At 31.2% G+C, this 13,438-nt stretch overlaps 2 protein-coding genes across 4 annotated transcripts; both read right to left on the minus strand.

Annotated features, from left to right (window-relative positions):
* Positions 1-1,297: 1,297 nt before the first annotated feature.
* Positions 1,298-4,581, minus strand: LOC132640060 (tyrosine-protein phosphatase DSP3-like). Its single transcript, XM_060356481.1, has 5 exons — positions 4,046-4,581; positions 3,158-3,251; positions 2,988-3,042; positions 2,718-2,761; positions 1,298-1,757 (listed from the first exon to the last, which is right to left on the minus strand). The coding sequence occupies exons 1-5, from the start codon at positions 4,189-4,191 to the stop codon at positions 1,503-1,505; spliced, it is 594 nt and encodes a 197-aa protein (XP_060212464.1). The 5' UTR covers positions 4,192-4,581; the 3' UTR covers positions 1,298-1,502.
* Positions 4,582-6,291: 1,710 nt separating this feature from the next.
* LOC132640061 (uncharacterized) lies at positions 6,292-8,864 on the minus strand. 3 transcript variants are annotated; one of them, XM_060356483.1, is made up of 2 exons: positions 8,508-8,864; positions 6,292-6,576 (listed from the first exon to the last, which is right to left on the minus strand). In XM_060356483.1, exons 1-2 carry the CDS (start codon positions 8,586-8,588, stop codon positions 6,319-6,321), a joined length of 339 nt encoding a protein of 112 aa, XP_060212466.1. In that variant the 5' UTR covers positions 8,589-8,864; the 3' UTR covers positions 6,292-6,318. The 3 variants fall into 3 exon arrangements, with proteins under 3 accessions (XP_060212466.1, XP_060212467.1, XP_060212468.1); XM_060356484.1 differs by lacking the exon at positions 8,508-8,864 and adding an exon at positions 8,336-8,484; XM_060356485.1 differs by lacking the exon at positions 8,508-8,864 and adding an exon at positions 7,654-8,327.
* Between the last annotated feature and the right edge of the window lie 4,574 nt (positions 8,865-13,438).

Consider the following 13,438-nt stretch of genomic DNA (forward strand, 5'->3'; position numbering starts at 1 on the left):
TAAGGTGAATACCGAGACTATTCGATGCTCTAACCGAATTAAATTTTGCATAAACCAAAAACCGAATTATTGAAATCTTATAAATTTAAACTGAACCGGACCGAATAATCCAAAAAACCAAAACCGAAATTAACTTCGGTTCGGTTCGGTCGGATTTTTGGGTTTGAACCGAAATATGCCCAGCCCTACCAAAATGCTAATGTAGCAATATCTTTAGATAAATCCATTAAAAAACTACTCATTTTAACATACATGCGAGGCGACTGTCTCCCCAGAAGAAGAATAAGCCCGCTCTCTAGTTGTAACTTTCAAAACAACCGGAATTTGACCTCCTGTGTGTCTGTGAACTAAAGAATCATCCTAGATTTTAACATATACGTGTATGAACTATTTTTTGTCCGACAAAAAATATTAGGAGCGAGTATAATAAAGATGTTTCCGTGGCTGGACAGTAAGACAAATAGCGCAAAACGTAAACGAAAGACATGATGCGTCGACTCAGGAAAGAAGAACTCTCAAAAAAATAAAATAATATGTAATGTCCAGTTAATTCAAACTCCGGATATTGGCAACCAATTGAACTGAACATCAGGAGAGCACTAAGAATGGGAAAGAAACAACTCATACATTGGCAGAAAGAAAGCATGCTCATAAAAGACTGATAATATTTTTATATTTTATCTAGTGGTGCATTATAGGATGTGTCAATTTGCACAACTTGGTAAGTGCAAATACTAAAAGACTGATGTACATTTGCAAGATTTTAAGACCTGAATATGCATTAAGATGCATTTAGTTAGAACAAAACATCCACATTCTTTATTGGTTTGTTATGATTTACTAGTCTGATCCCAAATCACAGGCCTGATATGTTTCGAGATAGAGTTTTCTTGTACTTTTAGCCACTGCTTAGAGTTTGTCTCTATTTTTAAAGTTGTGCAAAATATAGTCCTTAAGAAATTACCATTTCGGACTACATTAGACTCGGGTCAATATATGCTCATATATTGCTCGACCTTATAGACAAAACGTTAGACATTCAATAACTTACAAAATTATAGATCGTGGAACGTTTTCTCATAAGATCTTCAGTTTGCTCAAACGATATCTTTAGACCATGGTGTCTAAAAGGTCCATAAGTTGCAAGATAAATAAAAAGAAGGTTATTTACTAACAGCCGTCCCAAAAAAAGGACAACCAACGAAAATTTCTGAATTCTGAAGGGTACTGGAGAAAAGAAAAAGAAGTCCATAAACTGACAAGTTTTTTTTTTTTTTTCTTTTCAGAAGAAATGAAAAGGAAGAATAAGTACTGTCAATTAAGTTATTTGTCAAACAAAGTTTGGTATAGATAGATCCAAAGTATTGTAAAAAATACAATGAAGCTTAACTAAGAACCTAACAGAACTTTTCACTTAGATGACATATGGAACGGATTTTTACAATTGAACGAACAAAAGAATATCCAATCCCTGCCAAAAAATAAAAGGACGGATAATCCCTCTACAGAACAGAAGTCAACTGAGGCTTCTGCAGAATTTCTTCTATATATAGCAAGCGCCTTTTTGTTGAACCATAGTACGTGTAGATAATGCTCTCAAGGCAATGCCTGACGCACGAAACATCATAAGTCTCGAGAAATCTCACGTCTGTTTCCCTCCATTTCGCGCCAGCAAAATGCTTGTACTCGTCCATCACGGAAGACAGACACCAACTCTGCCATTTCCTTAGGCAACCAACAATACGACCAGTTCGATGCTGCAGGATCAGAAATACTATGCATTATAATCATAGCACAAGAGTAGGGAATAAGAAAAGGTTTTGCTCATTTGAACTTGAAAGCAAATCAGATGAGATTCAAGTTTAAACATCCAAACAGTTCATAGTCCGTCTAGACTCTATATCAAGAAGGATATTTTATTAGGATTTTGAGTTATATGCACTGACAGTGTAAGAGATATTTGCCGAATCAGTGTAATACCAGTTATAGCAGGTTAGTTAACATTTTTTCCTTTAATTACCTAGAAGTGACCTGATTATGTAAATATCTTTTGTACTGCCAGTGTATAGAACTTAAAGCTTTTTATTATTGTTAGAGCCTAGCACTCCAGACTTTAAAGAGAAATCAAATACTTAAAGCTCCATTTGATACAGAAAGCTGGATCAGTAGGATGTTGTAAATCTATGTTGCTCGGACTCTTCAAAATCCCACCAGGTGCGTGTCGGATCCTCCAGAAGTAGTGCGTTTTTGGAGGATCCAACACGATTGCGGCAATTCTTTTGGATAATCCAAGCAACTTAGCTGGAAATAGAGAAAAGAAAAGGCGATAACCATTTGGATTTGTAAACAATGCAGACAATGAAATAGTTCAGATTCAAATGCAACTTAATGAGAATATCATTTCAATATTCTGCAGCAGTATGAGGATTTTATTAACCTATGCTGCTTGAACTCTCCACAATTGTTGCTGCACCCGTGTCTGATCCTACATAACATGTCGGTTCCTCCAAATATGCACTACTTATGAAGGATCATTCAACACTTTTTAAGTGTCCGAGCAACATAGAAATTAACAAAACATAAATTTCCTAAGCAAGCATAAATTGCACAAAATGGAAAGGTAACAAAACAAGGTAAGTGTAAACACCAAAGCGAATAACTATATAAAAATACACATCTAAGAGCTGCTCAAACTAAAACGAAAGAACTTAATGCACCTTTCCGCGCTTGCAGTGGATAAGAACCGGATGATTTCTAACATCTGGAGACAAATACGAAAAGAAAGTTAACATTCATAAACTAGAACCTATATATGTTGCTCGGACTCTAAAAAAAAGTTACATTCCTCCCATGTAGGATCCTACAAAAAATGCACTACTTTTGGAGGATCTGACACGTGCCCGGTAGTATTTTTGGAGAGTCCGAGCAGCATAGACTGGAATTATAGGTTTAAAAACATGATTAAGAGAATGCTAGAGATTGTATACCAGTTAGCACTTTCAAAGCCTCTGTTATAGCACTTCTCGACATAGCTGATGGCTCCTATACAGAAAAAAATTCAACTTTTCAACCAAGTATTTTAACTCAGAGAATAGAAACAAAAGTATAGTCCATTCATGAATCTCAACATCTTTTAAGATGCAAAATGAACTAATACCTTAGTGCCATCCATTCCAAATTGAAAAAGCTTTACATTGTTAAATCTAAGAAACTCCAAATTCTCTTCAGGATAAGGCTCTGGACACAAACATCTATAAACAAGTGAGAAAAATAAATTAATCCTTAATTCCTCACAATGATATAAGAACAAACTCAAAAACTCTTGGAAAAAAAAAAGAATGAGAAACTGATATTCAAGAAGACTATTCCTTTTTTCCCTCTCTTCCTCTCTTATTCTTGGAGAATTTTACTTATATGCACTTATAGGTTTTTATTGAAAAATTATACTGTGCAAATAGGGCAAAAACCAATGTTTTTGGTCATATATATATACGTTGTTGAATCGCCTTGAACTACTAGAAAATTCCAGTGAAGTGGCAAACTGTTCAAAAACTGTTATTGTTGAATCTTCTTGTATAAATTTCTAGATCTGCCACTGGTTACAACATATTATTACTCTATTTTCTGAGTTAATAAATTAAACTTGATATGAAGAGTTACCTATTGTTATAGGCAACTTAATCAAATAGTGCGTCAGTGCACAAAACATAAGTTCAATGACATAAGGCCTTTTTCCTCTCTTCCCCTCTTCTTGGGAAATTTAACTTATATATGCACTTACATTAAAATTTAACAACGTCAACAACAACAACAACAACTTCTACACTAAAATCTAAAAAGTTATTTTTAAGTTACTATAGTCTATATCAGACTTGCTATGAAGAGTCAACTATACACAATTATTTTCTAGGTTACCATGTCAGACTTATACAGAGAGCCGACTATTGTTATAGGTCAACTTAATCGAACAGTATAAAACTTTTTTCACTATTAGTGTACAAAACATAAACTTGAATAAAAAATAAATAAATAGAGAGAGACTAACATGATAGAGCTCAAATTGAGTGACTGCAAAAATGGGAAATTGGAGGGCTGAGGAAATCCAGATCTGTAAATGCTACTATCTTCCACTGCTGAGAAATTTATAGGTGGCACCAGAATACCTTCCTCTTCATGCAAAATCAAATCCATTTGTCTACTTTTTTTTTTTGGGCTGCTCTTTAATCTCACAAATTTCACAAAGAAATCAATATAATAATAATTACGCCTCAATCTAAAAAATTTGGAATTATGACTCGATTCCAAGAAAGTTAGAGTTACGCCTTGATTCCAAGAAAGTTGAAGTCGGCTATGTGAATCGTCATGGAGAAAAGGCTTCAACTAAAATCAAGAAAATGTTTAAGTTGTCGTGTAGAATTCTGGGATAAAGTTTCTTCTAATAATTCAACTAAAAAAGTTCATTTTTTGTTGAAATTCTTGTGGATTTGGTTCAAGTTTTTTATAGAACTATAATATGTCCACTTGGCTACGTTAAACAGTGCCCCCCTACACTATCCAATTGTTTTTGACCTTTCAAATTAACTAAATTATGTTTATTTTCTTTAGGAATTATCATGTCCAAGAGAAAATATCATGCATATATTACTACTTACGTGTAAATGTTTGTTTCCAGATATGTAGAAGAAAATGAAACAAAAAAGAATTGAGTGGTAGATCAGTCCCCTTCTTTCCCCTTATACACAGCTAGGACTTGTGGGGGCTATCATTTATCAAATATGGATAACATATCACAAGAAGACCCCTTCAACATCAATTATAACCAACAAAATAGACTGCAGTATGAAAAAGGTTCAATTCAGCCTCCCTCAATTGACCAGTTGCTATGACTATAAGGGAAATACTTACTTTTGATATGGTAGAAATTTCCGCACGATTTAAATCTTCGCAGACAATGAACCTGTCCTCTATTCTTCTCTATTTAAATACCATATTTTTATGGGTAAATTACAACTCAACATTTTTGGGTGATCTAGTTTACAAAATGGCCAATAAATGTGTAGGATTTATATATTTATATTTAAATATACATATACTATATGTATAATATACATATACTATTATGTAAAAAATACATATCCGTGTATAGGTTTTGTATATTTGAGCTACTGCTGGTAATTAAATTTGGCCGAAGAAACATAAATGAAAAAATCTTTATTTTTATCTGTGATAGTTCGAATCTATAATGGACGTCTACACATCACACGCTACTATCTTACCACTAGACCAATTGGATCAATAAAGAAATAGTCTATCTGATGACAGCAATAAAATGGCTCTGGCAGTTCTATTTCCACATCACAAAACTTTGTGCATTAAAGTCTGACTTAACTAGTGGCCCAAACATTCAGATAAGAAACATATCTTAATCCCAGTAATGAGTACCTCATTGACATCCTCATTAAGCAAAACATTATTTTGAAATGTTGATAAATATCAACATCAATAAAATATAACAATGTTGATAATCAACCACACTAAGTGAACTTTATCCCCTCACCCTCATTGGCATTTGTTTAGCATATAAATAGATTTTACGGGTCGGATATGAGATTTTTGGCTTAAAAAATCAAGTCTCCCGTTATTAAAGAGCTATATCACTTTCTGACTTGAGCAACCTTTTTTTAATACAAAAGAAAGAAAAGTAATTTTGTTCACTTATCTCCAATAGTTCAATGACTGTTTAAGCTATGAACTCGAGTTATTTGTTACTTGTGCTGGTGGAAGGTGATAAGTACTCAGTGAAATACTCAAACTGCGCGCAAACTGACCAAGACATCACTGTTATCGGACAAAAAAAAAAAACTTTGAATTTAGAATTAGTCAAATCTTAGAGGTGGCATCCAAAGCAATTACAAGTTTAACGGGTGAATGCACAGAAACCAAAAGGTCTATTTGGTATATCACAATTGATGGCATAGCAACAAAGAGAGGGCAAGCGGCAGCCTTTGGCCCCATCACAGGATGCGCAAAGTGCACAAATTTGTTGCTCGGACTCTTCAATAATGTCGTTGGGTGCGCGTCAGATCCTTAAAAAATGGTATATCTTTTAGAGAGCCAGAGCAACATAGTTCATTGAAAGAGAAATACGTTTGATTTCTTTTTATCTGCCTAAGTCTTTATAGCAGAGTTATCCGGTACCTGTGCTGGTGGAAGGTATCAGTGAAATAGTCAAACTGCAAGCAAAGGGACCTAGACATCACCGTTACAAACCAAAAAGTAGGGGGAAAAAAATTCAAGAAAGATGCTTTGATTTCAGTATTAGATATGGCATCCAAGACAATTACAAGTTTTAGGAGTGAAAGCACAGAAACCAAAAGGCCTGTTTGGTATATTACAATTGATGGCATAGCAACAAGGAGTGGGCAAGCAGTATCCTTTATCCCCACCACAGCAAGTGCAAAGTGCACAAATCTGAAAGCTGCCAAGTTTTCTCCTAGTCTCATTTAGCATCACCATCATCTTCTCCTCAATTTGTGGCACCATTACTGGCTTTGCTGACACCATAGTTCCATTTGCCTAACAAAAAAATAGTCCAAACTTCAGTAAAAAATTCAATCTTTTACAGTTTTATTGTCACTCCAGTTGTTGAAGACATAATCAAGTACCAAAACTGCTATCTCTTTAACAAATTTCAATAGGCGTTTGGATATGAATTGAGTGATATTTTAAGAAAAGTATTTCTTTGAAGTTTTAGTTGAAAAATGGTATGTGGAAGTTGAAATTCTTTTTGGACATGTATTGCACTTGGATTTTTTTTTTTTTTTAGCTTTATGAGTGGGAAAAAACCTCACTTGAAAAACTGGACAAAAACTAACAAAAGATCATTCTAATGTGCAACCAAACAATATTTTGAAAATACTTAAGAGAAAAATTCATGTCCAAATAGGCCCTTATAATCACACAATTCAAGTGTCAAAACAGCCAGAATTCCTAGGTTCAAGTTTCGTCGTCGCCCATTTTCCTATGCTCAGCCCATAAAAAAGAATCAAACTCGCACATGAAAAGATGCACTAAGATATAATTACGAAAATAGAAGTGTACATCTCTAACCGCTTAACCTTTTAGAAGAAAAGATCATACAATTTAATAGTCATACACCAGAAAAATAGTGCAATCCTCTACAAAAATTCAATCTTTACAACTCCTATTTGCTCATATCAGTCCCTAAGCACTTTCAAGACTGAGCTCTTAGCAACACATATCAGCAAAATTAAAGCTCAATATTCTACAAAAGATTCAGTTTTCAAGTTGTTCTTTCTACTGTTATCTCTAACACTTTCAAGACTGAGCTCTAGCAACACATATGTAGCAGCAAGATTTTTTTTTTTTTTTTGATCAACATATATAGCAGCAAGATTAAAGCTCAATTTTTCTATTCAATTTTCCAGTTTTTCTTGCTACTGTCATCTCTAACACTTTCAAGACTGAGCTCTTAGCAACACACAGCAGCAAAATTCAATCTTTGCACAATTTTAATAGTCATAACACCAGAAAAATAGTTCAATCCTCTAAACAAAATTCAATCTTGACAACTTTTATGGTCTTAACACTTTCAAGACTGAGCTCTTGCAACACATAGCAGCAAAACTAAACCTCAAATTTCTTTAAAGATTCAATCTTTCCAGTTTTTCTTGCTACTATCATCTCTAACACTTTCAAGACTAAGCTCTTAGCAACACATAGAAAAATTAAACCTCAATTTTCTAAAAAAATTCAATTTTTCCAGTTTTTCTTGCTACTGTCATCTCTAACACTATCAAGACTGAGCTCTTAGCAACACACAGCAGCAAAATTCAATCTTTACACACAATATTAATAGTCATAACACCAGAAAAATAGTTCAATCCTCTAAACAAAATTCAATCTTGACAACTTTTATTGTCTTAACACTTTCAAGACTGAGCTCTTAGCAACACATAGCAGCAAAACTAAACCTCAAATTTCTTTAAAGATTCAATCTTTCCAGTTTTTCTTGCTACTATCATCTCTAACACTTTCAAGACTAAGCTCTTAGCAACACATAGAAAAATTAAACCTCAATTTTCTAAAAAAATTCAATTTTTCCAGTTTTTCTTGCTACTGTCATCTCTAACACTATCAAGACTGAGCTCTTAGCAACACACAGCAGCAAAATTCAATCTTTACACACAATATTAATAGTCATAACACCAGAAAAATAGTTCAATCCTCTAAACAAAATTCAATTTTGACAACTTTTATTGTCTTAACACTTTCAAGACTGAGCTCTTAGCAACACATAGCAGCAAAACTAGACCTCAAATTTCTTTAAAGATTCAATCTTTCCAGTTTTTCTTGCTACTGTCATCTCTAACACTTTTATAGACTGTACTCTTAACAATAAAAGCTGAAAAAAAAAAAACACTTAGGCAGAACAACTAAAATAAATTGATGGAATCTATGAAGCAATAAATATAGAAAGAACTCACATGGGAAACTTTGGCTCCATTAAAAATTACAAAAAACACAAGTAATAGAAAGGGAAAAAGAACCCCACTAACAGTAGACATATTCTCTGTTCTTTTTTATCCAAAAAAAAAGGGGTCTTTTTGCTATATCTCACAAAATTGGGGGTAAAGATTGAAACTTTTAGTGTGATTCTTGATTTTTCTGCAAAAGGGGTTTTTGATTTTCTCATAAATAAAGTAGTTGAAGAGGTATTGAACTGTGAAGAATTGTGGTCTTAGACATAATTTCTTGAGAGGAAATTGTGATTGGAATGAAAAGAGAAAAGAAGGGAAAATTTGGAGGAAAGTGAAATGAATTTATGGTTGGGTCACACAATTGTTAATTTTTTTATTATTTATTTTACATTTTTCAGTGATAACTGAAAATTATCAATTAATGCTTATTATTATAGAGCTTTACTTGTACTTAGAAATATTATTATTTTGATATTTATTGTACAAATAACGCCTATAACTTAAATTACTTTACTACTATATAGAAGCACTAGTTGGTGCCTTTTTTTGTCGTCAGTGATCGTCGTCCGTCCTTCTATATGTCTGAGGGGCATTTTCGTCATTTAGTGTCATTTAGCACATTGAAAGATTACATTTCATAGTGGACCCACAATTTGTTCTTTTTCGTTTCATTCCCCCAAGTTGCTGATGTCACTTAATGACAATGCATATCTCTTCTTTTTTAACTTCTCAAACCAAAGTACTAACTATATATTCCCAAAAATTAATAAAGACTCATGAAAAAAAATAGATTAAAGAAACAAACTCATTTACGCTTTGCTCGAGTACACAACATTTAAGGTAGACAGCTCAGAAATAGATTACAAATTAAATTATTCAAAAAAATCAGATTAACCCAATTTTTTAAAAATCTTTATCACACATTATTCAAAAATAGTTAATAAATTTGTATTGATTATTAAATTGTTGTTGTTCTGGATAATATTTTCACCAATGTTAATAATATTTATCAGATATTTGTTTGATTCTTAATGACATGATTTAATAGCACACAAATATATAACTTATTTTAGAACATAAATTTTAAAATAATTTAATTAACTCCGCTTAAAAAAATTGGCTTCCTTTTGGCCATACATTTTGAATTTGAAATTTTAAAAGTGAAAATTTTGAGTTTTTGAAGTTGTGTTTTTTAAACTTTAAGTTGTGTAAACATGCATTTGACTTGGAAAATTTAGAAGTTTTGTGAGCGGAGACCAGTTTTTGGGACTTATAGCCTGTTTGACCAAGCTTATTTTTCCCCCCAAAATTGCTTATTTTTTCAATAAGTGCTTACTTAAAAAAAGGTGAGGTGTTTGGCCAAGCTTTTGAGAGAAAATAAATGCTTTTGGGGAGTAGTAGAAGCATTTTTTCAGAAGCTAAAAAAATAGCTTTTGCCCAAAAACATTTTTGAGAAAAATACACATAGAAACACTTTTTAAAAGCTTGGCCAAACACTAATTGCTTCTCAAAAGTGCTTTTTAAATTAATTGGTCAAACACAAACTGCTTTTAGCCAAAAGTACTTCTTTGAAAAGTACTTTTTAAAATGAGCTATTTTTAGAAGCTCGGCCAAACAGGTGTTTAAAATTCTTTTGAAGATAAGATTTTCAAAATTTATGACCAAGCAGATATTTAAAGATATATTTTTCAAATATGATCCAAAATTTATAGCCAAACACTAGCTTAAATTTATGACCACTTGGCAGGATCGTCAACATGCTTGCTTGGCAATTTTGAGGAGCATCACAGTCATTTTACAAAAATTCATGCATTGCACACTTGTGCTTATAAGCCTCAAAGCTTGGACATAAATTTCTTATGACAAAAAACCGAAGCCTTTTTGTGATTTGTTTTTAAGTGAATAGACTTAGCTATATATAAATGTGATAAATTAAGCGGGCCAAGCCCACATGTACAATTAGTTACGTGTAAACTAATGGAAGGATGCCTATTTTACTTTCTTTGTTTTCCAATTTGGTTTTGATATCTTTTCTTGAAAATTGATTAGGTGGCAATACTTGGATATGTGTTGCATGCTGTTAACACGTTGCTGTGGAAAAGCCTCCATAAATTCTTAATGTTCCTTCATAATTACGGAGTTCATATTATCAGTTAAGTGATAGAGGTTTGGTCCGTCTGGGAACAACAAAGTGTATTTCTCACATTTCTTTTTTCCCCTTTTAAACCAACGTTGTTGCATATGTATGTCTATGTGTACGTACAGGATGCATCTCTATCTTCTCATATAGTTTTAATTACAATAGCAAATCCTTATAATATCAAGTGAATCGAAGGTTTTTTCATAGCAAAGTAAGGAGAAAGAAGAGTTGGCATATAAGTTAATAATTAAATTTCTTATCATGAAAAACCCAAGCCTCTTTTTCTAAATGTCAAGTGTGTCTCAATTGATGTGACATCTCACGTGGCCCCACGTTACCCCAAGTGCTCCTCTTAAATGCTTTGTGTCATTGTTGATGATGCTCATTTCTATTTCATTTTTTAATGAGGTGATATTTCTAATTTTATCATATTGAAACGAAATGTACACAGAAAAGTTAAAATTAAGGCTAAATACCTAGATGGACCCTTAAACTTGGCATGTTTTGTAAGATAGGCATATAAACTTACAAGGTGACCAGATAGACACTTAAACTTACTCAAAGTGTATTTTTCAAGTTTTCCAGTTATTTTGAAAACAAAAACTATATTTTTCAAACACTCACAATTTTCATGGCCAAACAAGCCCTAAATATATCACAAAATATATTTTTTTTTAAAATGCAAAAATAAGGCAAACGCATATACATGAGACTATAAATGTGCACTTAAACCAATAAATACTCGCTAATCGCAATTTTGCAGCTTTCAATTAACTCAGTTTTTTTTTTACACTTGAATAATTAAAAAACAATAACTTTAACCAATAAAAATTCTTAAAAAAAGAAATTTCAAATTAAGAAAACTGTAAAGCCGAGAAGAAAATCCTTAAAAAAAGAAATTTCTTAATTTGAAATTTCTTTTTTTAAGAATTTTTATTGGTTAAAGTTATTGTTTTTTAATTATTCAAGTGTAAAAAAAAACTGAGTTAATTGAAAGCTGCAAAATTGCGATTAGCGAGTATTTATTGGTTTAAGTGCACATTTATAGTCTCATGTATATGCGTTTGCCTTATTTTTGCATTTTAAAAAAAAAATATTTTGTGATATATTTAGGGCTTGTTTGGCCATGAAAATTGTGAGTGTTTGAAAAATATAGTTTTTGTTTTCAAAATAACTGGAAAACTTGAAAAATACACTTTGAGTAAGTTTAAGTGTCTATCTGGTCACCTTGTAAGTTTATATGCCTATCTTACAAAACATGCCAAGTTTAAGGGTCCATCTAGGTATTAAGTCTAAAATTAACTATTATTTGCACATGTAATTACCATACAAAAGAGTTATTGTAATAGAATAATAAACAAGATACTAATAAATATTTAAAAGGTATTCACCTATCCACAACATTCAAAAAATATAAAATGAGATTTATAATATTAAAATAAGGCAGATTACGCACAATAAATAAATGAAATTTGATAGTGAAAAACTTCTTTACACTAACAATGTATATATTGTTTGTTCCATTCTTCCATGAATAATTTTCACCTATTAATAAAATGTCTTATTAATTTTCTTTGTTATTTTATTATTTTATTATGAAAATTAAAATATGATACATCTATATAAATAAAAATAATTATCTTATCTCCTTAAAATACATTATTTATTTACTTTTACCTATACACTATATTTGGCAAATAAGATTATATATTTTTATTGAAAAACGCTTTATTATACATATAATTTATGTAGAATAATACTCAAATAATACTAATATAAATATACTTAAAATATTTATATTTTAAAATAGATAGAATTTAATTACTTTTTTATTTTTATTCTTACTCTAATAAATGTGAAAAGAGATTAATGTCGTAAAAAATATATCAAATGGAGATCAAATAATGAATAAGGTAAATTAGTCAAATTATAATTCTAATCGACGTTTTCTTAAAAAATCATGCAAAAGACAACATGACAAGTAAAATGAGCTAAACCAAGAATATTTACCAAAAATTAAAAAATAGCATTTCTTCGTTTAAATAGAAAATCAATTTCTACTTTGTTTCGTTTTAAACGTGTAAAATTAATTTAATAATTTGAATTAGAATTATCCAAATCAAAATTTGATAAAAAATAATAAGTATTTTACACCTTTAAATTAATCGAATTAAAATTGAAAGTATCAACTAATGCTTAAATATTGCTATTGTTTTATCTCAAAGAGAGGAAAATAGTTTTCTTTTAAACAAGTCTTCTCTTGTAAAAAATATTAATAAATTTGCCGATTTTGTATTCGTAGCAAACACTAATATACTAAAATTTTAGATACGGAGCACAAACTACAATGTTATATTAATCGTGTTTTGAACATAGTATATACATATATATGTGTGTGTGTATATATATATATATATATATATATATATGCATAAAAACAGTATCCAAACACAACTACATATACATAGATGGACTATAATCTAAAATGTTGGGTCCGTGTGCAGCACGGGCATAGACCGTCTAGTTTAATTAGAAAAATGAGTTTTCTTCTAAATTCTAAAACTCAATCACAATATTTAATTATTGAGGGATGTGAGTGAAATAAATAAGATATCTTCATCTTTACCTAAAGTTTTTTTTGGTGAATCTTACGCAACACGACTTTAAATTAGTTGAATCAAAGAAATTTTCAATATTCTCGAGTGAAAAATATGTTAGTAACAGACATTTTTTCCTTTTATGAATCTTGCTTAATGCAAATCTCAATTAGTTTGAGTAAGTGATTTTAAAGAGAAAA

Source organism: Lycium barbarum, chromosome 5 (genome assembly GCF_019175385.1).
Source record: "Lycium barbarum isolate Lr01 chromosome 5, ASM1917538v2, whole genome shotgun sequence".
NCBI classification, from domain to species: Eukaryota; Viridiplantae; Streptophyta; class Magnoliopsida; order Solanales; family Solanaceae; genus Lycium; species Lycium barbarum.

Bases quoted from the DNA above. Each gene is read 5' to 3' on its own strand.
- LOC132640060 (XM_060356481.1), bottom strand. From the start codon at position 4,191: ATGGATTTGATTTTGCATGAAGAGGAAGGTATTCTGGTGCCACCTATA. The intron at 3,043-3,157 runs GTATTAGTTCAT...TTTTCTGTATAG, and splicing joins TTGGAATGGATGGCACTAAG to GAGCCATCAGCTATGTCGAG. The intron at 1,758-2,717 runs GTGCATTAAGTT...CTGATCCTGCAG, and splicing joins TCCACTGCAAGCGCGGAAAG to CATCGAACTGGTCGTATTGT.
- LOC132640061 (XM_060356483.1), bottom strand. From the start codon at position 8,588: ATGTCTACTGTTAGTGGGGTTCTTTTTCCCTTTCTATTACTTGTGTTT. The intron at 6,577-8,507 runs GTGAGTTCTTTC...TTTTTTTGTTAG, and splicing joins ATGGAGCCAAAGTTTCCCAT to GCAAATGGAACTATGGTGTC.